The sequence below is a fragment of the Pseudorca crassidens genome, chromosome 8, assembly GCF_039906515.1.
Source record: "Pseudorca crassidens isolate mPseCra1 chromosome 8, mPseCra1.hap1, whole genome shotgun sequence".
In the NCBI taxonomy this organism is placed as follows: domain Eukaryota; kingdom Metazoa; phylum Chordata; class Mammalia; order Artiodactyla; family Delphinidae; genus Pseudorca; species Pseudorca crassidens.
The window spans coordinates 42,948,953-42,973,471 of record NC_090303.1 but is presented as its reverse complement, the minus strand read 5'-3'; the positions used below and the strand labels follow the sequence as shown (position 1 = coordinate 42,973,471).

General features: G+C 36.1%; 1 protein-coding gene and 1 pseudogene across 1 annotated transcript in view; both read right to left on the bottom strand.

Annotated features, from left to right (window-relative positions):
- THSD7A (thrombospondin type 1 domain containing 7A) overlaps positions 1-24,519 on the bottom strand; it is a 452,500-nt gene that overhangs the window by 46,335 nt on the left and 381,646 nt on the right. The window contains exons 10-13 of the mRNA XM_067746269.1: positions 23,061-23,193; positions 21,208-21,311; positions 9,808-10,002; positions 8,086-8,349 (exon numbers count right to left, since the gene is read on the bottom strand). Of these exons, the coding sequence (XP_067602370.1) occupies positions 8,086-8,349; positions 9,808-10,002; positions 21,208-21,311; positions 23,061-23,193 (696 nt within the window). The remainder of the gene's footprint in view (positions 1-8,085; positions 8,350-9,807; positions 10,003-21,207; positions 21,312-23,060; positions 23,194-24,519) is intronic.
- On the bottom strand, positions 333-748 carry LOC137228578 (large ribosomal subunit protein eL22 pseudogene; annotated as a pseudogene).

Below are 24,519 nucleotides of genomic sequence, written 5' to 3'. Positions count from 1 at the left end.
TTTAAATTATTTTATACTTTAAAGTTTTAAAGCATTAAAGGTCAAACCTATGGCAAACGGAGAGGAAACTTATGCAGATAAACTTCCTGACATTTTTTTAATGACTATTTTAAAAGACCATTTTGTTTTCTGTAAATTAACTAAGATCTCCTGTAAGGGCTAAATTGGCCTTCAATGCGACTACGAAGAAATGGGATAAACATGAAGAGTAACTACAAGTACAGATCTTCCTTTCAAATTTAACTTTAAAATGTCCACAAATGTGTTGGTGTGCTCTCAGGTTACTTTTTTTTTGTTTCCTAAATTTTATTTAAGAATTCATACAAAATACTCCAGATAACTGAGTTTCAATCCTCATCTTCCTCTTCTTCATCTTGATTAATCTGGAAGTAACATAATTCGTAACTTTCTTTGCCGTTAGCAACTACGCGTAACCAATCACGGAGATTACTCTTCTTCAAATATTTTTTGGTGAGATATTTCAAATACCTTTTGGAAAAAGGCACCTCGGAAGTTACAGTGATCTTGCTTTTGCTTCTTTCGATTGTTACAATACCTCCTCCGAGATTCCCAGCTTTTCCATTCACTTTGATTCTTTCCTGAAGAAACTGCTCAAAATTGGCCACATCCATGATTCCATCTTCTACAGGATGGGTACAGTCAAGAGTAAACTTCAGGACCTGCTTCTTTTTTTTGCCCCCCTTCACCACAAGCTTTTTCACTGGCGCCATCGCCGCAGCAGAGGCAGAAAAGGGTCAGGTTACTTTTTGAGCCCATTGATATGGCTTATGTCTAATATATAGTGCCTTCTTCATGCATTTACCAAAGAAAATTCCTTATGCCTAAGCTTTACTCACTACATGACCATTCTGATGATGCTTTGAAGTAGAAAAAGACCTATGTTTTAAGACCTATGTTTTAGGAATGAGACTAAACTCAACTAATGGGACAGAGAGCTTTACAATTATTTTGGATTGCAGGACATTAATGTAACAGGAATCTATATGAGGGTCAGTATCTTTATGAATTATGAAACCTTGTAACACAAGTAATGAACAACTCTGTGATTATATCAATAACATTATCATAGATATCAGCAAGATTACCACTCCTAGCCATTTCACTGAAATTAGTGTTATCCTTCCTCTGAGGCATTAATGGGAAAACAGGGTCAGAGACCAATAGAAAGGATGTGGAGTAAAACATAATAGCAGAACTTGTTGATAAAGGTAAAGATAAACAAATTTTTTTGTTGCTGTTGCAAATAATGAATTGTTCTTGGCCGTTAAATTTATTTTAAGCAGTGAAACACTTTCTTCCTAAAAAGCTGGAAAGCCCAGTAGGTGTATGGGATATTCTGGAGGCTATGTTTGACAGCCTGGCCTGAGGGGCTCCATGGAGCCCAGTTTGAAAACCTTGTAAGTAAGTAACAGATGAGTTGAGGTCTCGGTGACATGGAGCACAGAGAATCAAATGATAACACCAGATGTTTTTCCATCACACACGACACGATGGTAGCTGCAGGAAAATTTCCAAGGAAAGTCTCCCTCATCACCTCTATAGTCCCCCTTCAGGGATCCTGTTAGAAAATAATGCTGGTATCCACACCTTATTTAAATTCGACCCTAGACACCTGCTTTCTTTTTGTACCCACATATCCACAATAGCCCCTTCTTTATTTCCCTGGTTCTTTAAACTTGCAACTGCTACTTCAGGAAAAGTCTGTTCCTCACTCCCTGCCTGTCTTTTACATTTGAAAGGAAAAAGATCTCAATTGTGAATGATGACTGCAAAAGCAACACTAGCTTCATCTGTACTATCAAATGAAAGATTTAAATTCTGAAATGAATTAGACATTAAAAAAAAATACCACCAACTGAAAAAGCTTTTCAGAGGAATCAGAACTCCATTTCAGCTTATTTACAAAACTCTATTGCCTTTTCTCCCTGGTTTAATCAAACATGCTCTTCCTCAAATACAAGCATCCACTACGATAGGGCACAATTTCTCACTCAATTTTGTTTCTAATTAACCTCTAATATTAAACTTATATCATCTTCTATAAAATCCCATTACAAAAAGGAATACATTCCAGGTATATTATGGTTGAGTGGTCATGTAAGTTATCCTCAGAATCTACTCTCCTCATATTCATAATTATTTTTATCAGATGTACCCTGAGTTCCACAATGTCTTCAAAGTACATGCTCTTGAACTAAAATCTACTTGTAGACTGAGTACTCTCTGAATTTTAAAAAATTCAGTTGGGCACTTGTACCACAAATACACCCAGGATGTATTCCTTTCCTAAGTTTTGTTGATGGTCTTTTTTTGTTCCTGTAAATTCTAATAGAAAAAAAACCCCACACCTGTGGCATGTATACTAGAATTTATGACTGAATAAGGCAGCATCTGGTATTTACAGTTCCTTACAACATCAAGGGATATCATTTAAACATGATACCTGCTTTAAAATCATCCACATCATAACTTCGGGAGGCTGGTGAAATAGGATGTAGATCGCTTAGGCTATTAGGCAGTAATGTTAAATGCTGCCATATAAGGGTCAGCTATAGTTATAATATGAAAATATTTTATTAAAAAGCTTTTGTTTCACTTGTAAAATTTGTAGAGCTTTCTTTTTATTGTAATACTTAGTGCTGTAGTGCAAACTACCTATGAAACAACCTGTAAGAAAGACTTTGAGTGCCAGCAAGGGTTTTACAAAATATCAAGTTTTAACGGGCATACTTTGAATCCTACAGATGCTTAGAAAACCAACTGATAAAGCCATTCATTAATGTTCAGAAGGTTCTCTGTAATATCATTCATAAACATACTAGGCAAAGAGAGAAAGCTTGGAAGAATTAATATAAATCATTATATTTAAAACTTAATGTCAAAGGGAAATTAATCTTACACTAATCAGGCATTAGACAAACTATGCTGAACAATTCAATAGTGACTACAGTTAAAAGACAAACTGAAATAATTAAAAGGGTGTAATGTGACCTACAATAAGTAGTACAGCTGCTTAAATGCCAGCATGATGGTCAAATGGCAGTACAAAGTACTGAGAATTTTAGAGTCGTTGGATCATGAATACTGAGTGCACAAAGTCAAATGCACACAACACTTCAATATAATATTGTATTCTGCTTATGAATAGAGCAGTAAATAAACCCAGAGCTCTCTCTTATTTCTCTATCTGAACCAAAAAACTTTCCTCAGGGCAATCATTAACTTGCCAATATCCTTTCCACGGAAGATCCTATAGACTCATTCTGTTTTCAAAATCATACCTACACAGGCATTCATTTTATAAAGACACATCTTTGCAAATTTCAAAAGTTCCCTAATGTTCTCTTGCCCACAACGGGTAAGCAAGTGAACTATCTCCTGTGAGATATTTTGCCTAAGACAGCATCACATTGTGATCCTCTAGGAAATGATATTCACAGGTCTTTCACACCAAGGTTAATAAAGCTTACGATCCCTACCAAACCCTGTGAGTGTCTGCATGACCCAGAGAAGTAGTCTTAAACTTTAAATGTGTTATAGAACCCCCTGGGGATCTTGTCAGAATGCAGATTCCCATTCAGAAGGTCTGCAGTGTAGGTTGAATTTTGCATTTCCAGTGGTTTTTCTGTGATGCCTATGCTGCTCCTCTGTAGGTGGCTTTCTGAGTAAGAAGGGTTTAAATCCTAGTTGGCAAATGACAGCACAGGCTGACAGCCTGTTTTTGTAAATAAAGTTTTACTGGAACATAATTGTGTAATTCACTCATATATTGTCTATGGCTGCTTTCATTCTATAACTGCAGAATTGGGTAGTTGTTACAGAGACTTTTTAGCCTGCAGAGCCTGAAATATTTGCTATCTGGCCCTTTAGGAAAACATTTGGTAACAAGTCATCTAACCAAATAGCTGATTCTTGAGTTTCCTCATGGATTCTCCAAATTGGTATTTGATAGGTATCAAAGCAACATATTACTTTTAGGCGATAGGAGACCTATGTATATTAAACAGCAGGGGCTCAGGAAGAACAGTCATATCAGATAGGCCTTTCTGCTTACTTGATATTGACAGATGATAAAATATCACAAATAAAATTAAGTTCAATTTTAGAATATCTATTGATAGTACATGATGGCTTAAACTCCCTATAAGGAACAGCAAAGACAAATTTGCTGAGAGTAAAGACTGAAGAGAAGTGTCTGGAAGGAATTATGTAACTCAAAGAGCTCAAGACTTCAGCATCTGACATTTTTACACTTTATCCAATTTGCCTTCAAAGTGTTCCTTTGAGATAAATCTAATAGAAATGTTATTCCTTATTTTCTCAAGGAAAGATGAGTGGACACACAGAGAATTAAATGAACATTCCATACTCCCAATTAAAGTTGTAAACACAGGCTGGGAAAAAGCAAGTTGTCACAATTAATAATATAAACCAAGAGATTAAGCTGTTGTCCAAATCTGGTGTTGTACAAAGCAGGCAATTCTGAACAATAAGCTTTAAACTGGAATAAAGAGACTTACCAATATCGATATTACTGGACTAATTCAGTGGAATGGGTGTGTGACTATTATTTCTTCTACCTACCAATTAGTAGGAGGAGAGAAGCATAAATATTTGATGAATATCATATAGAAAGTTTGTGGCATGTATATAGTTTATTCCAAAGATCTTAGTTGTTCTCAGTGATCTGTTTGATTATATTCCAGAACTGTGACACAGAGGGAAGGACACCGTCTGGAAAAAAGGAAGTGTCCAAGCCTGATTGTGGATAAAATACAGCTACAAAAATTCTCTCCACCTCTTCACTCATTCACTCATTCTACAAATATTTACCGAGCACCTACTACTGTTCTAGGTGTTTGGGATACATGAGTGAATAAAGTAGTCCAAGATACCCTCATCAATCTACATTTTTGTACAGGATAAAACAAAAACAATAAATACAATAAATGAGTAAATTATATGGTATGTTATAGAGTGATACATGCTTTTGAAATACAAAAAACAGAGCAGAATAAGGGCTTTTGGGAGATCTGGGTAGGATTGAGGGGCAGCATAATAAAATTCTATCACTTATGTTTAAATGAAAGTCTTATATATGTGCACCTTGCATAAGCTAGGTTACCTCTAACATTCTTTAAAATATCAAGATTAAATGATATAATAAAAAAAGTTCCAGAAATTCTACCTCTTGTTCTGTGAAATTTTAGAAGTGATTAACTTGAGAAGTACCTAGTACTATGTGCCAAGGCAATCAATTTCTAGTGAACCAATTAATTAAGATCTCAGAGTATTCTAGCAGTAAGTAGAAAATGTGTAATTTGGTTTTTTAATGATTTATAATCTGTTGCTAATAGTGACACCATTCAAGATTTCATACCAAAAGTAAATATACATAATTTGTATTATGATATCAGGATAAATGCCAAAAATGTATTGATATATCAACATTTATGCAGGAACTATATTTAATACCATATATCAGGATGGATGAACACTTATGTGGCTCCCAAGGTATACTTTAAGATCTGATTTTTGTTGTATCGATATATTACTTTGCAGTACAGAGTCTATTCTTATGAGAAATTCCAGACATAATAGAATTGTGCCTCGAGTTTCAGACGTTAAAAAAAAAAAAGTGACCACATGGGAAATGACCTAAAATAATATACTTAAGCTGATGAAAGTCAAACTGTTTTATCAGTATAATAACTGATAATATGATCCACAGATGGATAACATAGATTAAGTAGAAATGCCATAAGGCCACTATTGAATAGGGTAGGGGATTAGTGTCTTTGTACTGCATGCATGTGGGGATCAATTTTATGTTTAAACTGAAAGCCGTAAGAGACTTTCTTGAAAGCCACTTTAAACCCCATTCCCACTATTCATCTGGAAGCTGCTTTGGCTGAGCAAAGGCAGTGCTCATAGAAACTGCAAGTTAGCGCATGCCTAGGACAGAGCATCAAAGTGACAGCACTCCACTATCACTATCGGCATTGACAGAACAGCAGCAGTAATTCCAAACAAATCAGGCAAGAGACACTCAATTTCCTCAGACTTTGAGTAAAAATGTTAGTAGACACTAAAATATCCCATTAGACATCCATCTTAGATCAGATTTAAGGAGAAAGGAGTGATGTTGGATAGACACAAAGAACTAAACTGGAACAGTTCACTTACACATCTTAGATCCTTTCACAAGCTCCATGAAGTTCAGTGCTGCCAGGGACCCATCTTTTTTTCTACATGTGCTTTTCTTCTAGAATACACTACTGAATTCTTCATGCTTTGAATTGACAGTGCTAAGGCAGAAAGTCTACTGCCTTTGGCCAATTTCAGTTTTTCTGTACTTTTATTTTCTTCAAGGGATCAAACATTTTCGTGAGAGTCACAGGATATTTTTAAAGTTTTTTTTTTTTTTTTAAAAAAATAAGATTGACTCTTAAGTGTCTTACTGAAGCTCTCATGCATCTAATTAACAGGTCAAGGTAAAAGCGACAATATATGAGTCATTTTGAAAGCTCAAAGGTTATGTTAAAAACAAATGATTATCTTGGTGATTCACTAAGCATAACAATTTAAAATGTGAGCAAACACTTACACGCTACATTTCAGGAGAAACATTTTTAAAGTGATCTTCACTTTTACATTTTAATGACTAACTATGACCTTCTACATTATTATATCAGCTCAGAATGCGAAGTGCATTTACATTTTTCCTGGTATCTGATTAATAGCACCTATGTTATTTGATATAGAGAATAAAAAACTCAATTACTCTTACAGAAGTTTTTCAAGGCTTACTAAACTCTTTTTAGTTATTGTTCTAAATGCATGGAATAATCTTAAACATAGCAACGCATGCATGCTAAATACTTATATCTAGAGCTTCAACATAATGGACTCTTATAATGGGGGCTTATATCACTAGACTTTGATTAAACAGTAATTATGAGCTAAGGTAAAAAATAAAAGTCAGGGTTTCTGAAAACTGTTTTGGGGACAGATTTAAGAGATTCCATAAATGTGTCACCATGATACCCCATAATGGCTTATATATGTGAGATGGTCCTCTTAGTTCATCTTGTTTTCTGAACCATATAGTAAAACTGGAGGAGCACTGTTCCAACAGCAGAAGTTACTTCAGCAAGGTTGGAGGATAACTACCATATCCCTCTCTCCCAGTAATTTAACTTATCTTTGTTAGGTCACCTCCATGAAGAGAGGAGAATCACTGTCCAGTGTTTGCAAATATGTGACATCCATGATTCAGGCTGACCCACTGTAAACTGGTATCATTCCATAATAAAAGGACAGATACATTAACATAAAAGAATGAAGAAATATTGCTTAAGGCTGACTATATTATGATGTAGAACAAGAGAGTTCACTGCATACTCTGGTCAAAACCACTCTTTATAAACTTTGGGCAATTCAATTATTGTCACAGTATTTTAGCTTCTTTTTGATTTTTTGTTTGTTTGGAAATCAAAAGTTTCCAAAGTGTATGTCCCTTTTTCTATTTCTGTTTGTTTGGGCCAATCTCAGCTTAATGAGGAATAAATGAGATGTTTGAGTTTTCACCAACTGCAGCTTTCAGTCTTTCTCCTCTGCCACTTGATATCTTAGGCACGTCACAAATCTTGCCAGTTCGGTTATTAAAAGTCTGTCTAGTTTAACACTTTATTCTCAAATTAAATTCAATCTTCTCTTCTCCTCCCTCCTTTTCTGTACACGGACTTGTGGGGATTGCTGAGCCTAATCAGTAGACTCTGGATCTGCCCCAAGGGAGGTTTCTGGCACCATTTTTGCCCACATGTAAGGCTTCCTTATCACCAACTTTGGGACTTAGTTGCCAACTTCTAGACAACAAGACAAGTGCCACCAAATGTCCTGTTACATATAAATGATATAGCAATACATACATAGCGGTGCCCCTAAGGTTCAATTTAGAACACACTCCTGTAAACTTTCATTTCTCTCCATTCTGATACACTTGCATTTCACCTCCGCCCCCAAAGACAGCAAATGTATAACAGTGAAGAAAAGTTGGATTACCATGGCTGTTACATCTGGATGTCTCCACGAGCCTGCCATTTTGATCGTAGCATGCCATTGCTTGGTAACGATATCCTTGGCCACATTCCTTGATGTCTCCTTGTACCTTCATTCCCAGCAACACTTCCACTTTCCCCTCTGGCAAAATGCAGTCTGACCAGTTCCCCACAGGCTGTGCATTATACTTGTCACAGGGACAATACTGCGTCTCAATCAGGGGGTACAAATGAGAATTTTTACATTTTTCCTTCTTTTTACTTTTTCCTGTGGAGAAAATTAAGTTGGAAAATATCATCATTAATATCAAGCATCCCTAAGTTTTCTCCTTTCCTAAACATCCTTTATTTTTAACTGTATTCAACAGTAGCCTATAAATAAATGCTATCTTCCCCCTCTGTAGTGCTTTCTATGTAGGCTTTTGTTAGCTCTGGGTGCTTTGCATAGTGAAATTTCTCTTATTTTCTCACTTAAAAATAGCCCATTTTGAATAAGACACTAACTGTTGTGAATTTTACACTCCTCAAAATGATTAAAATCCTCTCAAATGATCATGTTCTTTCACTGACTGGGGAGTTTGAGGTAACTGCACAATTCTCTCCTTTATAACATAAAAATATGAAATGGAGAGAGAGAGTCACTGCACTGACCTGTACAGTTAAGTAACTCTTTTGTTAAGTCCGAATAGATGGTTTAGTTATACAGGATTACGATTCAGAAAGTGAGGTTTTTGCATTTACTTTTCTGATTGTGATTTTGCATCTTTCAGTATTTCTGAAAAATAATCACTTTGACATACTTGGTGATTAATGTAGGAAATAATAATCAAAATTAAGATATTTAATATCACAATAAAAATATTAGAAATGGTTTGTGAATAAATCGAAATAAATTCCCTTTTAAAATAAAAAGACCTTGAGTATAACAGTAATATGTGCCTGAAAAATATCATTATTTTAATTAGATCATAATTTATATTATGTCATATATGTTATATACTTTTAATTATACTGCATGTAACTAATTACATATGTTTTACACATATTTATCTCTAACTTTCATAAGCTGCCTTATATAATTTTCAACAGTTTTCATTATGACAGCTGGATCATTTTACAACTTTAAATTCTGAATACTCTACTAGCACCAATATTTTTAGGTTTCTTTTGCCACTGACAATATTTTTGAGTGCATCAGAGTTTAGTTCAATATGATGGATCCTGTTCCTGCTCGTTATATTACAGCTTTCTGTCATTGTGACTACCTTTTAAAATGTGTTTTCAGGTACAGAATTAATGTCATATTTCTCGTCTAGGATATCAAGGATAATCTGAGGCTGACAGTGAGAATGGCTTAAGAAAGTGAAGTGGCAACCTTTTCCCATGTTCCTAAAAAACTTTTCTCCAAGTACTTCACTGTCTGTAGGTAATCCACCAAAGGTACATGTTTAAACCAAAAATTAATCTACCGCGTATTGTATAGGGAGACAGAGTTCAGTTTTCAAGGCTGCTTTTTCTTTCTACTAAAGGTACATAATGCATCTGTCACTGCCAACTTACATCAAAATACGGCTCTGAATCCATTGCCGTATTATGTGTTCGTATAACAATAATAATGCATATCTGTGCATTTTCCAAATACATTGTCAGAACTATCTTAGCCTGACTTTTTACTGTGTTTTTCTGCCTTGACAAGTGTTGGCTTTGGCATCCCAATTATTCTTACCAACAATGGTGCGCTTTCTGGTCCTAACTGCACCACAGTCTCCACTGCAAGAAGAAAACTTGGACCAGCTGGTAAACTGACAGTCATCTTGGCAAGGAATCTGGCAGGCTTGGGTGAGGGCTGGCACAGGGCCTGCATACCGGAGACACTCATGGATACCAGCCTGTCCACCATCTTGCTTTCGACAAGTAATGGCTAAAGGAAAAGCAAAAAGCTGTTTATCATGAATCTGAATGTCTGTAATTACTCTGTAATTTAGGAATTAACCTAACGTTTCTTACTCAGTCAAAGGAGTCCTCTTTTAATTCTTTATCTGCAGCAAAAATCTGGTAGGAGTGTTTTTAGTAATCACAGTAGTCATTAAATTGATCCTATAGGATTTTTTAAATAACAGATAACCCTCAGACACACACACACACACACACACACACACACACACACACACGTTTTTCTTAGATGCTATTAAGGATTTCAAGTCACATGTGGAATATACTTAGAAATGAGTTAAGAGACAAATAAATAATACATGGGTTCTGATAATAGCTTATGTTGAACTAAACATATTCATGGTGGTGCTGGGAGACACCCCATACCTTTAATAGTTGTTTTCATACCGTTGTCCACTCTGGGATTTCTATACAGAAGGGTCTTAATGGCAGCAAATTGGTTGGAGGGTTTGGGTGGAGAGAGAACACTTCTGAAACTTGTGAAGCTCCATTTGCATAGAAAGCATGTTTTTGTTTTTTAAATTACGCTCAAAGTTTGTTGTGATGGCTTTGAAGTGGTTAGTAGTTAATGGGAGGAGGCGGTGTCAAAGTTCCCCACTTCCCTGTACAAATTCTTCACACGCACAAAGAACAACCACGAATTTAAAATGAAGACAAAACTTTTAGCAATCTTAATCTATCACATCATAATTGACATTTCCAACAATTACATATGGCCTCTCCAAAAATAGTCAAGTAATTTTGGTTTATATATATTATTTTCCCCAAGACATTGTTCTACTGAAGTTTTTAAACCAAGTCATAGTTTTATTATGTATTGAACATAAATGTAGAATTGCTTAAAGGTAACAGGTCTTAATGAAAAAGAGCAAGTGATGTTTAAGTTCTGTTTCTCCCTCAGCCATTTCCCACTGTTGGTTTTAGAAATACTTCATTTTTTTATTGAGGAAGCAGATGAAACATTTAGACCTCGGTCCTGAAGTTAAGTCTTCATTGAACTAGCTTAAATGGCCCAGTCAGACTGACTCACATGGGCACTTTCAGGTTTGTGGTCTAGGCTGACACTGCAGCTGGTCTCTGCCCTGCTCAGAATTCTATCATCATGAAACTAAGATGAAGGAGCCTGGCATTTTGATCCTAAATTACAGTTAGTGCACACAGGGCCCCAGGTTGGACAAGACTCTCTGGATCTGTACACTAAAACTTAACACCCAGTAGTATAGGACTGTGTGATGGGGTGTGTACAAAGATTTAACAATTTTAGCAAAGGAAGCCTTTCTCTGTGTAGGTGAACACAACTTGTCGCAACTGCTGTAGGAAAAGTTACATAATTGTGCAAGTGTAGGTGAAAACTCACCTATTTCTTAGCTACAGATATCTCTTCATTTAATACGCACAACATTGGAAGAGCCAATTTGTATGACTAGACAGCGGTCCCTGAATTTTACAGATATGAAAACCTGGTTGAGTGGACTGTGGGAGCCTTTAGGAAGCTTATGTGACAGGAAAAATTATTAAGTGCTCCAAAGAGACTCTCACCACTTGGGAGAGGAGTTGTCTGGTGCACTGTGGTTATCAGACCAGTGTAAGGTAGAGGCTCTCAAATCGAGCTGCAGATGATAATCACCTGGATAGCTTTTGGAAAAATGTCTATGCCCTTGCTAGACTCCAACCTTCTGATTTAACTGGTTGAGGACAGGGTCCCAGGCATTAACATCTTTTTAAAGTTCCCTGATGATTCAAACACGCAGCAGTAGGTAGTGTACTTCCACTGGCAACTGAAACACCTGGAATGCTGTTAAAATTGAAGATTCTTAGATTCATTCCACAGCTCCTGAATGAGATCTCTGTGTGTGAGGTCAAGGAAAATGCATTTATTTTCAAGTTGCTCAGATGATCCTCATGCGCATTCAAGCTTAAGGCTTATGAGCCTGAGTATTCGAGTCACTAGGATATGTTTACCTGAGACTTGTTACTAAAACTGAAGGTCCTTTGGTACCCCAATCTCCCTGGCACTGTGCCAAGCTTTGGGAAACAAAGGCTGAGCGTGTAGGAATGAACTAAGGGGAGCTTAAACTTGGAGTACAAGGAGTGGACCCAAAACAGCATCCATGTAGCTTGGAAGAATGTTATCTGTGGATTGGTATAGGAGGAATCCATAAAATGCAGTATATTAATAAGCTGACGTGATTCTGCAATTCTCTCTACACTTGCTTAAACAGTTTATACATAGTAAGCTCTGAGTTTGTGGGCAAAGTTGCCCAAGAATGTTCAAGAGGAAGGATGGATAAAGAGGAAAATATGAGGCTTTTACTGATCAGAATATGTAGGAACCTCAAGAATGATTAATTTGGAAAATAAGAAATTTGACCATCAGAACTCTAAGCTATGAAGAGGGTCACACTGTTTATAACTGAAAGAAAACTACAAAATTAAATTTATGTTCTTTGAAATAAGCCTACTTTTATCTAAGCATTCCAATTTGGTTCTCTGAAACAGAGACTTGACTATAAATCTTTTAAACTAATGAAATTGCCTTAAGTTCTCCATTAAGGTTTTCTCTCTAAGGTTCTCTTTTATAAATTTCATTTCATAATTGCTCCAACCATCGTCACATTAAGGGACACCAAAAAACCAAAATAAAATAAAGTAAAACCACTATCAATACAATTCCAGAAACTAATATCTTCTGTGCAAATCTATACCATTTACATAAATCTAAAGCCTATATACCTGCAGTATGTAAAAATCTCAAAAAGTATCTCAAGTAGGTGAAAAGAAACGATGTGTAAAGTTCCCAAATCTGTACTCAGAAACCCACTCAGCACGTCACTCCCCTTATCTGAGCATTTAGACAGAGTACCTGGAGTGAATTACTCATGCAGTGTGATCCAAACAAGTAGCAACGGTACCATTTGTACAAATATATTGAAGTTTATCACACATCTCAACTTGTTTCTATTCTGACTTGGAGAAAATACAACAATTCAAACACAGGAATGTAATCTGAAATGAACTTCCTGCTATTAGGGTGAAGAAAACATAAATGTTTGGAAAGGAAACCATCTGGTCTCTCAACTTTATAAATCTTAAAAATCATTTTTAAGACACTGAAACCAGGGTGGTTTTAACTGTAGAAAAGATGCGTCATCCTAAGCATGGTTTCCTTGCGCACCAGAAAGCTACACATACCCAGACAATTGTAGTTGTATTTACAGGTGCAGGATGCATATCTTGTGTATAATGATTATGCAACTTTTTTTTGGGCTGAGGCCTTGTTAGGAAGAAGGGCCAAAACCCATGTTGCCCTATGGATGAATTACCATGAAAGCTTCTTAGTGAGGTCGGCATATATCAAAATAATTATTTTAAATTAAAATTCCATCTTTAATACTATGCTGATTATATCCATCTGTTTTATTTAAATTTTATTTTATTTATATGAAACACAGAAGTTAAGGGTCACGGACAGGCTACTTCCAGCAGGCTGAAAACCTAGGAGACATTCATATGACTACTTTGTGTCTTACTTATAAATTAAGCTAGGCAAGCTCAGCCCATCAATACTGAGGGAATGTTGGAAAGATGAGCAAGAAAGGCAGTTTCTTCAACAAATAAATGCTCTGAAAAAGGGAGCTCAAATTGTTAGATTAAAAGTGACTGAAGAAGTATTCTAGCCAAATGCAATGTGGAGACGTTTATGAACCCTGATTTGAACAAACTGATTGTAAACAGGCATTTTTGAGACAACGGGGGAAAATTAAACGTGGTATGAATATTAGACATGGTATGAATTATTCAATTTTGTTTAGTGTTATAATAGTACTCTTGCTATGTTTAAAAATATTAGGTATTTATGGATGATGTATACCTTACCTGGGAGTTCCTTTACAATACTCCAGCAAAATCTCTTTAAGGGTATGAGGAGTGGCAGATGACCAAGAGTGACAATATGTTAAAATCTGTTGAAGCTGTGTAAGTGATGACTACACGACTAGTATTCATTACCACAGTCTCTCTACTTTTGTGTATCTTTGAAACTTGCCATGAATTTAAATAAAAATGATTAATAAGTCGAATAAGTAGAGTCAATTCCAGAATGTTTTCATGTAAGTTGAATTTTGAGCTATGTTTTAAAGAGACTAATAAAGGTTCCTGAAATGAAAGGGAATAGATAACATTGGTTTGAGCTAAAAGAACATGGATATTTGCGTTATGCATATACGAGTATGTAAATGGAAGGCTACCAATGCAGCTCTGAAGTAAATCTAATAGAATTCAGAATGGACTTGCTCATCTTCATTTTCTTGAAGAGGAATGAAACACCCTTATTATTCAGGATGCACAAAAAGAAGGAGTTCTATTGGTCTGTGGACTGTCCTTCGGCATGCAAGACCATGTTGTCCTTTCGTTTGAATAATCAGAGTGAAATAAATGACGAGATCTAAAATGTGCACATGGAAGTTCATTACAGGAAACAGAATAAGATCAATGCCCGAGTGCAGTGAAAACTGTTGGATTATTTGTAACAAAGAGTTCAAGGAGCTCTGAGACCTTATTTATTAAACTGAGCCATATTAACACGGTTTATCCCACAGCAACAGCATCTGGGTGGCACTGGAGACAGAGTATGTTCACCAGACTGAGAAATTAGAGGAGTGATTTTTTTCCTATGGTGTTACAAAAAAAAAAAATGACAATAGTGAGAATGAATCATGTGGAAATAAAAAAGAAAAAGCTTAATGTGAGTGGGAGCTAGTTACCAAGAGACCTAATTGTGCTTAGAAATAAGACCAAACCTATAAATAATACAAGAGGGCTCCAGTTGTTTACTAGGTGGATTTAATGATCCTGGTCTTTCTCTGTGTGAAAGAGATTTTCACTGACAAGTTTGCCAAATTACACTTCCTAATTACAATTTGTGAATGTAACTCTGGCAGAAGGGAAGGAAATGTACTTTTCTTTCTTATTGATCCTAAATAGTTACCAATGATCTCTAGTCTTATTGATGCTTGTAATATATGCAAAAGTCCTTCTCTGGGGACTTACTAGGAAATAATAATCAGCTCCCCGTGGAGTAGCTTAGACCAAGGTCAGCTAGATCCTTGATTGCGATCTGGAAAGGGTTAACTGCATCACAACGAACCAACTAACTGGGCATTGAGAAACCATCACAAAGACAGACATCCCGGTGTCAAGCTTATTTTATCAGCTATTTAAAAACTAGCAAATGCTAATCATCATTTTAGGACAGGACTCTCACAGAGAGATAACACAAAACCAAAATCCCCAAATCAACTAGAATGCTAATAGTCACAGAAAATTAGAGGAAGCCATTTAAAAGTAGAAATAATTCTAGAAGATTTAAATAATAGCTTATATAAATGAAGAGTACAAAAATATTACATGGTAATTAATAAGTATATTAGCCCAAAGAAAAGTTTAAAAATCACGTCTGTGCAAAATTTCTTTAAAGCAAGCTCTTTGACTCTTTTTTACCTAGTTCTTTTTCTACTTCCATTATTTTCATTCCTATTATATAACAATTTCTGAAAATTAACAGATTATTGTGAGTTACTGAGATAAACTGGCCCAGATATTCTGGGCCTAACTTCAAAAATGCCTCTAAGGTATAATCTTTTAAAAAGAACAAAGTGGACCAGAATTTAAGCAAAAGAGTGATGCGAAAGGTGTCAATATAGTTTAAGCTACTTAATTTAAGCATAAGATTGAAGCATATTTGCTCACAAAAAGTAACGGCATAAATTGTAGTTAAATACTTATATCTCACATTCTACAAATTCACGTGGATTTAGTTTTGGTGGAGGGAAAATCAGAACTTTCTTTTTTATTCCTAGACTTTCCTTGAATAACCTTTTTAACGAATAAGTGATGTCAGGTGAGGACTCCCAGGACCAGGAGGGTCCCTGCCATGTGAGGCATATAATTAATTTTTTTTTCTTTTTTCTGTGGTCTAGATTTGAGAATACATCTGAATCATGCTGGCTTCCACATAAAGAGATTGATGTCAAATCTTAGTGACAGGTTAACATTACAGTGGACATTCCTTGGCAGGCAAGGATACAGAGCGGGTGGGGGATTACGATAGGTAGGGTTGGCCCTGGGGATTATTAACTCTAGCTCCATCTAATTTATAGAAAGTACACTTGGCAGGAAATAGCATTAAGATCAACACAGAGATTGAGCAAGAGTAAATTTGAACTTATTTTTATAACATCCCAGCATCTAATTGATGATATTTTTTCATCATATTCCTGGTATAAATATGTCACAAAGTAATAAACAGTGGAATTAGTTTTATATATATATATATATATATATATATATACACACACACACACACACACACACACATATACACATTTTAAGTAGTAGTGACATTGTCCTTTAGGGCAGTCATAGAGAAAAAATAAGTAAATTGTCCAAAATTGTCATTAATATGGGCCACCTCTTTTATTTTGAATGCAAATGTAATGATAACTCTAGCTACGGCTAGTGTGGCTATGTTTCAGTCACTGACCAATCAATAACTTAGCCTCCTAAATGCCATCTGAATTGTAGAAATGTGAGCAGAGGGAAGAGACAGCAGAGGTTACAGTTCCATTAAAAGTTTATACACAAGTGACTTGAATAGCATGAAGCGAATAGAACCTGTTTATACACTTAAAAATTAAATAGATTGCGGACATAACTTCACGTTATTTTCATTTCTTTTATTGACAATATTATAGGAAAGATGCCTATTTCAAAAGCCCTCTAAAATTTCCCTGTGAGATTCAAGAATGATTTAAGTTTTAAAATTGCAAAATCCTGTTAATTCCATCTTTAAAATACCTTTCTCCTCTCTCTTTTTCATTCTTATACCATTAGATAAAATTTCCTGGAATACACCATCCTCGATATTCAAAGCCTTGCTAAAATTCTTTACTACTTCTAACTTCCTATTGTGTTCTAATGTAAAGCATTTCCACAGAAAGCACTTTCACATAGTTTTGAAATACACAGAATGTAGACTTGGTCAAGACTGCATTTACTTGACTGTAGAAGAATCTTCCTATCTTCTTATGCCTGGGTCATTCTAACTCAGTTGTGGGTAAGGCTGATTCTCAATGATTTGCTTTACACCGAGTGCCAGTGCTGAGATGGTAAACAGTTACCCATTAGTGACTCATAAAAGAGACTCTGGGAACATAACTGCCTCCCAGCTCCTTTGAAATGCATCAGGGATAGTTCCTACAGTTGGAGCGATCATGCTATTAATAGTACTAAGAGTAAAAATGAAAGTCTGTCTATAATGACCACTTTTTAACAGGTGGCTAAAAGTAGGTGCAGGTGACTCAAAAGGGAACAACAAGAATGGCTTGCTAGAAGCTGGTAGGTAAGTTTAGAGTTATATTTTTTTCTACTAACAGGGAAGGTTCAAGTCATTTTAGAGAAAACAAATCATAAAAGGTGACCTTGTAAGTGTTCTGCTGAGTGAGGCATAGTATATGAGACATACATTATTTCTTTTCTATGCATACTTAGTAAATTAACTCCTTTTTTGGTTCATATGATATTTTTATTTAACTGAAGAAATCTAAATTATCATTTCAAAATGTAGTCCACATCAGAATGAAAGCCAAGATAAATCCTGTTCTTTCTGAGCCTTGAAATGCAGTGTTTTACAATTACAGCCCATCTCAATTCAAAAGCTAAATTTGATCTGTTTCAAGATTTCATAAGATTTCCAGTTATGAGAAGATTCATACAGAGTATTTGTTAACCTTCTTTAAAACAGTAATTCCCTGTGCTATACAAGCTGAAAATACTGGAGTTAAAAATCATATGATCATCTTTGACTTACTTAGGTCTACCTCTGCTGCTATTGTCTGCTACTGAGTCCTAAAGTTATTTTCCTCTATTGTATGTGGAAAATCCATTTATTTTTACCCATTCCGACTACAGTGGTTCCAATCTGAGCCCTTATTACTTCAACCTTGCATCGCTACAGCAGCGTCCCGGCTGGCATGCAGACCCATGTGTCTTATCTTTCTAACTTATTCTGTACACGCTGACAGATAAAACACTGCTTTCATCAGGTCCTTGCTCCTACCACTTATTGAACAAGGTCTAAAATACCGATCCTGACATTTATAGTCCTCTACAAAATTACCCCAGGCTCCAGCTCACATCTTCAGAGGTTCAATCTACCCACTTTTCTGTGAACACATGTAATGTTTTTGTTTTTCTTATCTCAAATGCTTAACTTACAGAATTGCTCTCATTTTGTATTCTTTTCTCTTTTCTACTTATTCTAACATTACGGTACAAGTCAAGTCCCAGCTCATCCTTTAGATCTTTCTTAAGCTCTTTAGCTTCAAATGACTGCTTCTGCAACGGACTGGTTTCAATTTTTAACTCATACTTGTTGGGTGATGTTACCAGTGATCTCATTTCCCTAAACAAATTAAATTCCCTGGGTTGAACATCTTCATCCCTTCCTGACACTCATGGCTCTTTCTACACAGTCTTCTGAATGCAGTCACAGTTATGTGAGTGCCTGAAATCAGAAAGTCTGAAGCATTAGAGAGGAAGGGGGTAGCTCCTCCACAGTATTTGCTGACTGATATTAATCCTTACTACACAATTATTTTAGTTATTAAAAAATCGCACAAGTCGGCATTTTTAAAGTCTCTGACTGGATAAGGGCAAAGATGGGAATAGCAAGAGTCTGACAGGTCAATTATGCAGAGTTCTGAAAACAGCCATGACCATCAAAAAAAAGAATCTGTTGCCTTTTTGCCATTAGTAAAGATATTTCTACTCTCTTAATTCTCTCCTTTTCATGTTTCCATAGAAATATAGGCTCTAAGAAAAAAATATTTATCAAGGCAACAAAGAAAAAGATTATCTTCATATAGAAGTTAATTAAAGGAGTTCTTCTGAGTATATTTATGCATATATTACTTGTTATAATGCAACTTTCTCTTCCCAGATATCCCATAAGATTGCTGATAGAAAAAGTAGTCTGACAAATATGGCAAGATGAGGAAGCATTACTTAGGTACAGGCAGAGGAAGAGGCACCAGTAATAGGAAACCAAGAATGGGAACCATCAAAAAGGCAGGAGAAAGTGGCACTGAGTGAGCCGAAGATCCCTGTCACAGTGGAGGTGGGTAGATATTACAAAGTAGTCACCTAGGATGAGGAATAAGCAGAGCTTTTCAGATTTGGAAATGAAAAGATCACTGGTAATCACAGAAAGAAACGTTTTTATACAGATTGTGTCAAAAAACAAAAGACCCGTGTTAATATTGTTGCTTTTATGCCTACAGTGATCTATGCACACATTCACTGAGGCCATGATCTAACAGGAAGGGGAAAGGAATTAACATTTAATGAAGATTTAATATGTGCAAAGCGCTGAGAGGATCATTACGTTCTCAGCCTCAGAGGGAGGAAATAAATAAACCAAGGTTGTGCAGTTAAGTGACAGAGTTTGAAACTAAAGCTGTTTTCACACTTGCGCAGCTTCCACCACATCTTAGATTTCCTCCAGTGGTATTCTACAAAAATATGGTTTTAATCTTTTTACCTAACTTCATGTCACACTTTGCTCCCTGGATATCATCTGTGCATAGACTGTAGAATATGAAAATTGGAATAATCCTGAAAGATCATTTGGTCCAGCCCTCTTTTCTTTTTTTCCTCATCTAAATAAACTGATACCCAAAAAGGTAAAGGGATGAATAAAACTCACATTGTATTCGTGAAAGAACTGGGACTAAAACTTACGTTTTTTGATTCCCAAACTCATGCCTGTTTTCATCATAAACTCTATGTAGGGTCCAAACTGCATGCAAATGTATGCTTGATTCAGGAGGAATTAGCAAGGCATGACAAGAAAGTCTGATATCCCTCAATTTCTCCATGAATGGTTTCAGATGGGGAGAATGACTTTCAATTCTAAATACCTAAGTCTCTATAACTGTAAAGGGAGGGTTATTTTTTAGCAGATGCTGATGGTGGAGGATACATAATGAAAAATAAGCATATAAAATAAAATCCTAAAAATCACTAGATAGTTAATATTAATTGTAAACTAAATGTTATGTTTCAAATGAAGATTCCTAAAATGACTATCATAATGGAAGATTTTTTACAAAAAAGAAGCTATTCTTCGCAAATTTTAAAAAAGCAATCTTTTCACTATAAAGAAAAGGGGTCCCGGATCAAATCAGCAAAAACTGGAATCTAATTCTGTGTGTTCAGAGTTCTACAACATCATCCAATACGTAACTACAAATGAGGGTGCAAAGCATGTTTTTATGAATTAAAAAAGGTGGTTGTGTATTCAATTACATATTCAGCTACATTTTAGGTATGTAGCAAGAATTACATTCTAAAACTCAACATGAGTAAAAAGAATCATGTACTCTTTACAGATTGAATTTGCTGCATGTATAAATAACATGTTCCAAAGCTTGGAATGTAAGTGTTATCCATAATATCTAGTAAATAATCATGGCAAGTTGGAAACATTTCCATCACTCATTTCTGCAAGAAACCATGTCATCTAGTAGCGTCGACAGATTGCAATCCACATATGGCCGGTTTAGAGTACGTAAATCTGCCATTTAAAAATCAGTACTAAATATGAACAGAATTGGGGGTCGCCATGACAATGACAAGGATGTCGTTACTGAGAATTTCTGGGAAAGTTAACCAATTATATTACATTTTATGCATGCACGTATATAATGCATATGGGCAATGATGTAAGGATCTTATTGATGGTTAAGGTGACAAGCAAAGTGTTATGGAATCCCATGAGCCAAAAGCTAATTACAAGAACAACAACAACAAAAAGCTGCAGTGTACAATCTATGTCATAACGCTTTCAAGAGCTTGGTCTGATCATCTTCTAGATGTGAATGAGGGGAAAGTTTAACCAGAGGAGTTAGGAACTAATGTCAAAGAACTAAGGACACAATTTAAAAAGTCAGGTTTCCGTGTTCTGGTGTAAGGTAGAATGGGTGGTAGCAGATTCTTAACTGCTTTGCTCTGTTTGCCTAGCATAGCATCAAAATGACAAACTCTTCAAGCTAGTGGTTAAGTTAGTGCTGTTGGAGAAATGCAAAGCAAATCAACGTGGAATGGGGCCTCCCACCTCTTGCCTGCCGTCCGGGCCCACAGCCCTCCTGCGCTCCAGGGCTGTCCTGTTGCACGCTCCAAGGGACTAACTGGCACCTGCGCCATTTGTGAGTCTTCCACCTACAGGGAAAGAACAGAAGCCTCATAGAGAAGAAGCAAACATACTAGTAAATCACAGAGACACAATGCCAAGGAAGCATGACTTTGACCACTGCAAACAGGAATTTATTTGACTGTGCTGATGAACTTAGTTGCAGGGCAGGAATAAAGATGTAGACATAGAGAATGGACTTGAGGACATGGCGTGGGAGGGAGAAGCTGGGGCGAAGTGAGAGGAGCATTGACATATACATACTACCGAATATAAAATAGTTAGCTACTGGGAAGCAGCAGCGTAGCACAGGGAGATCAGCTTGGTGCTTTGTGACCACCTAGAGGGGTAGGATAGGGAGGATGGAAGGGAGACTCAAGAGGGAGGGGATATGGGGACATGTGTATGCATATGGCTGATTCACTTTGGTATACAACAGAAACTAACACAGTATTGTGAAGCAATTATACTCCAATAAAGATCTATTAAAAAAAGTCCCATCTAAATTTAATTTAGATCTTCATCAAGGAACTATAAAAAGCAGCACTAAAAATAAAAGTACTTCCTATTGCAGTGGAGACAAGAGTCCATCACTGTCAAGTTCTAAAGGAACGGACTCTACTGATAGCATTTAGCCTTTTTATTTATTTTTATTTCTTTTTTGTTAAGGCTGCACCGTGAGGCATGCGGGATCTTAGCTCCCCAACCAGGGATTGAACCCATGCCCCCTGCAGTGGAAGCGCAGAGTCTTAACCACTGGACCGCCAGGGAAGTCCCATATTTAGCCTTTTTAATGATTAGGATTGCCAGCAGATGTATCCAGATAGTACCAGAAGTGATGTGTTCCACTTTAGAAAGGTATATTTATTTTACATTCAAGTTATAAAATTGCATTCAACGCATGAGCCTTTTGTATATATAGTGGTCTTTTGATTAGCATTGTAGGGGTAACTCAGAAGCTGCAATTTATAATACACTTCACAAAAACAAATCCCCCAAATAAATAAGTTTGGGCTAACAGTTAATGTTCATCATGAAAGCATGCAATTATATTGTTTGTCATCTCAGAATTAAACACAGATAAATTAAGATGACAAATTTGCCATCAATTTCATCTTAAGTTATTATTTTGGGGTCACACATTCCATCAATTGATGCCATAATATTTCATTTGTTGTCAGGACTGCAATTATTCACCACATCAAGTTTCAATTAGGTACTTTTTTCAATAGTTATGGAAAAATTTTTTTCTAATAATCAAGATGATGACATATAGCTTCAATAACCTTAATTTTCCTTGAGGTGGCCACAAATGTTCAACAAAACAGACATCTTACTAACATCACTGAGACAAAGATGTCATTCCATGACCCAGAATGCCAGCATTTATGAGGAACAGGTGCTCTTTGGAGCCGGGGGAGGAAGGCTTAGTCTATTCCTAAGCGAAAAAGAACTGCTTCCAAAAGCATATGTTTCATAATTATTAATCACTTTTCTGCATTTTCTATAGATTATATCAACATAAGAAACTCTTCAAGCTCCTAAAGCTTATAATACAGCTTGGAAGTTTACGCAAGTATTTGTGTCCCTGGAGATGATTTCAGTAGCAAAGCATCTCTTTAAAACAGGCAAGAGATGGGACCCACAGTCATAAACATCCTCAACTCCCCTGAGTCTGCGGGCAGTGTTGGCTTCCTTTTCTCATTGTCAGAAAAACCATGAACCTGAAGTATTTTGCTTAGTGCATCGCTCAGAAGGCTTTTCCTTCACTCCATTACCTGTAGCTTTGGCACACCTGAGGGGCCTCGCAGGCCTTCTCTTCATAGAGAGGATCCGTGCAGTCCTTGCCTCCATTGGCTGGCAGCTGAATGATGACCCGGTGCCGAGTCTGCTTCCTGATTCCGGAGTCCCCTGGAATGAGGCAGCTTTTTAACCTCTGTTCTCTGCACTGATGAAAGAATCTCCAAATACCAGCCTGTGTGAAGAAATTACATTGCTTCCAGCTCCATGTGCTTTGACATCCCTGACTGAGAGGCCTCGTCTAGTCATTTCCTAAATTCTCCCGAAGACCGCTTATATTGAAAGCCAATCAATGTATATTTAAAAATGTGAAGAATGGAGAAAATAGTTCCATAGTCAGCTAGTCTTCCTAATGCTCACTTACAATGTAATTGCTCTTTTGTATGCTTCTTCCCCCTTGAGAAATATGATAGATCTAATGAATCTGTTTTTCTCTGCCTTAAGTTTATTTTCATGCCGTTTCATATAGCCCTGTTTACCACATGGGACTCATACACATCTAATGAATCTTTCTTAGGAGAATATATTCAATGTTTTAATGTGAAATTCTATTTCTTTGTTATTCACTTAATTTGAAATGTATAACTCGTAAATTATTCTAGTCATTTATTATTCATGTTAAACACTTTAAGATCTTTAATTCAGGTCACATCCTAAACATCCGAGCTGTAAGTAGTGAAATGAAAGTCGTTTCCTAGAGGCAGAATTTTTAGAGAAGCATTCAAAATAGCGATAATTACTATAAGTAAGTTACTCCAAATTATGTTACAAAAACAATGGAAATAATTAAGATTTACCTTCGATGAAGATATCAAATTGACAGTATTGCTGATATAAAGATGCTCAGAATTTTTTAGTATGAGAAACAGATGATATATAAGACTTGACAACTTTAATAAAATACATACTTGACAACTTACAATATATACACTTTGAAGATGAGTAGCCATATGTCTTGAATTTGCTTACAAAAGAATTCCCTGAAGAATTACTTTACTAGCGTTCCCCTGATGCATTTACATGTTTTCTCAAGCTCATTAAATATTTGATATGTAGACTACAGAAACAGACAAATTTAGAAGGGTTAGCAGCCCCTAACAGTGAAAGTTTAATCAGAACTGAAATGAAATATCCTTAAAGTCATTGTGTTCATAGAAAAATATGATTTGACAAATAGAAGTTTCCAGTAATGGAACATCCTCTGACATGAAGTCAACACAGTCTCAACACAGTCTGGCCACTGACTCCTAGCAGCGTGACTTGAAGATTCCTGTATTAAATGGGAGAATGGATCAGATTAGTGATTCCTAAATGTCTGACTACATAGGAGAATTTCTTTGAAAAACCAAAAACCAAAAGCAGATTTCTCGGCAGGTACCCAGAACTACTAAATAAGAATCTCTTGGGAGCTGGATGTGGGAATCTGTGGATGTGGGA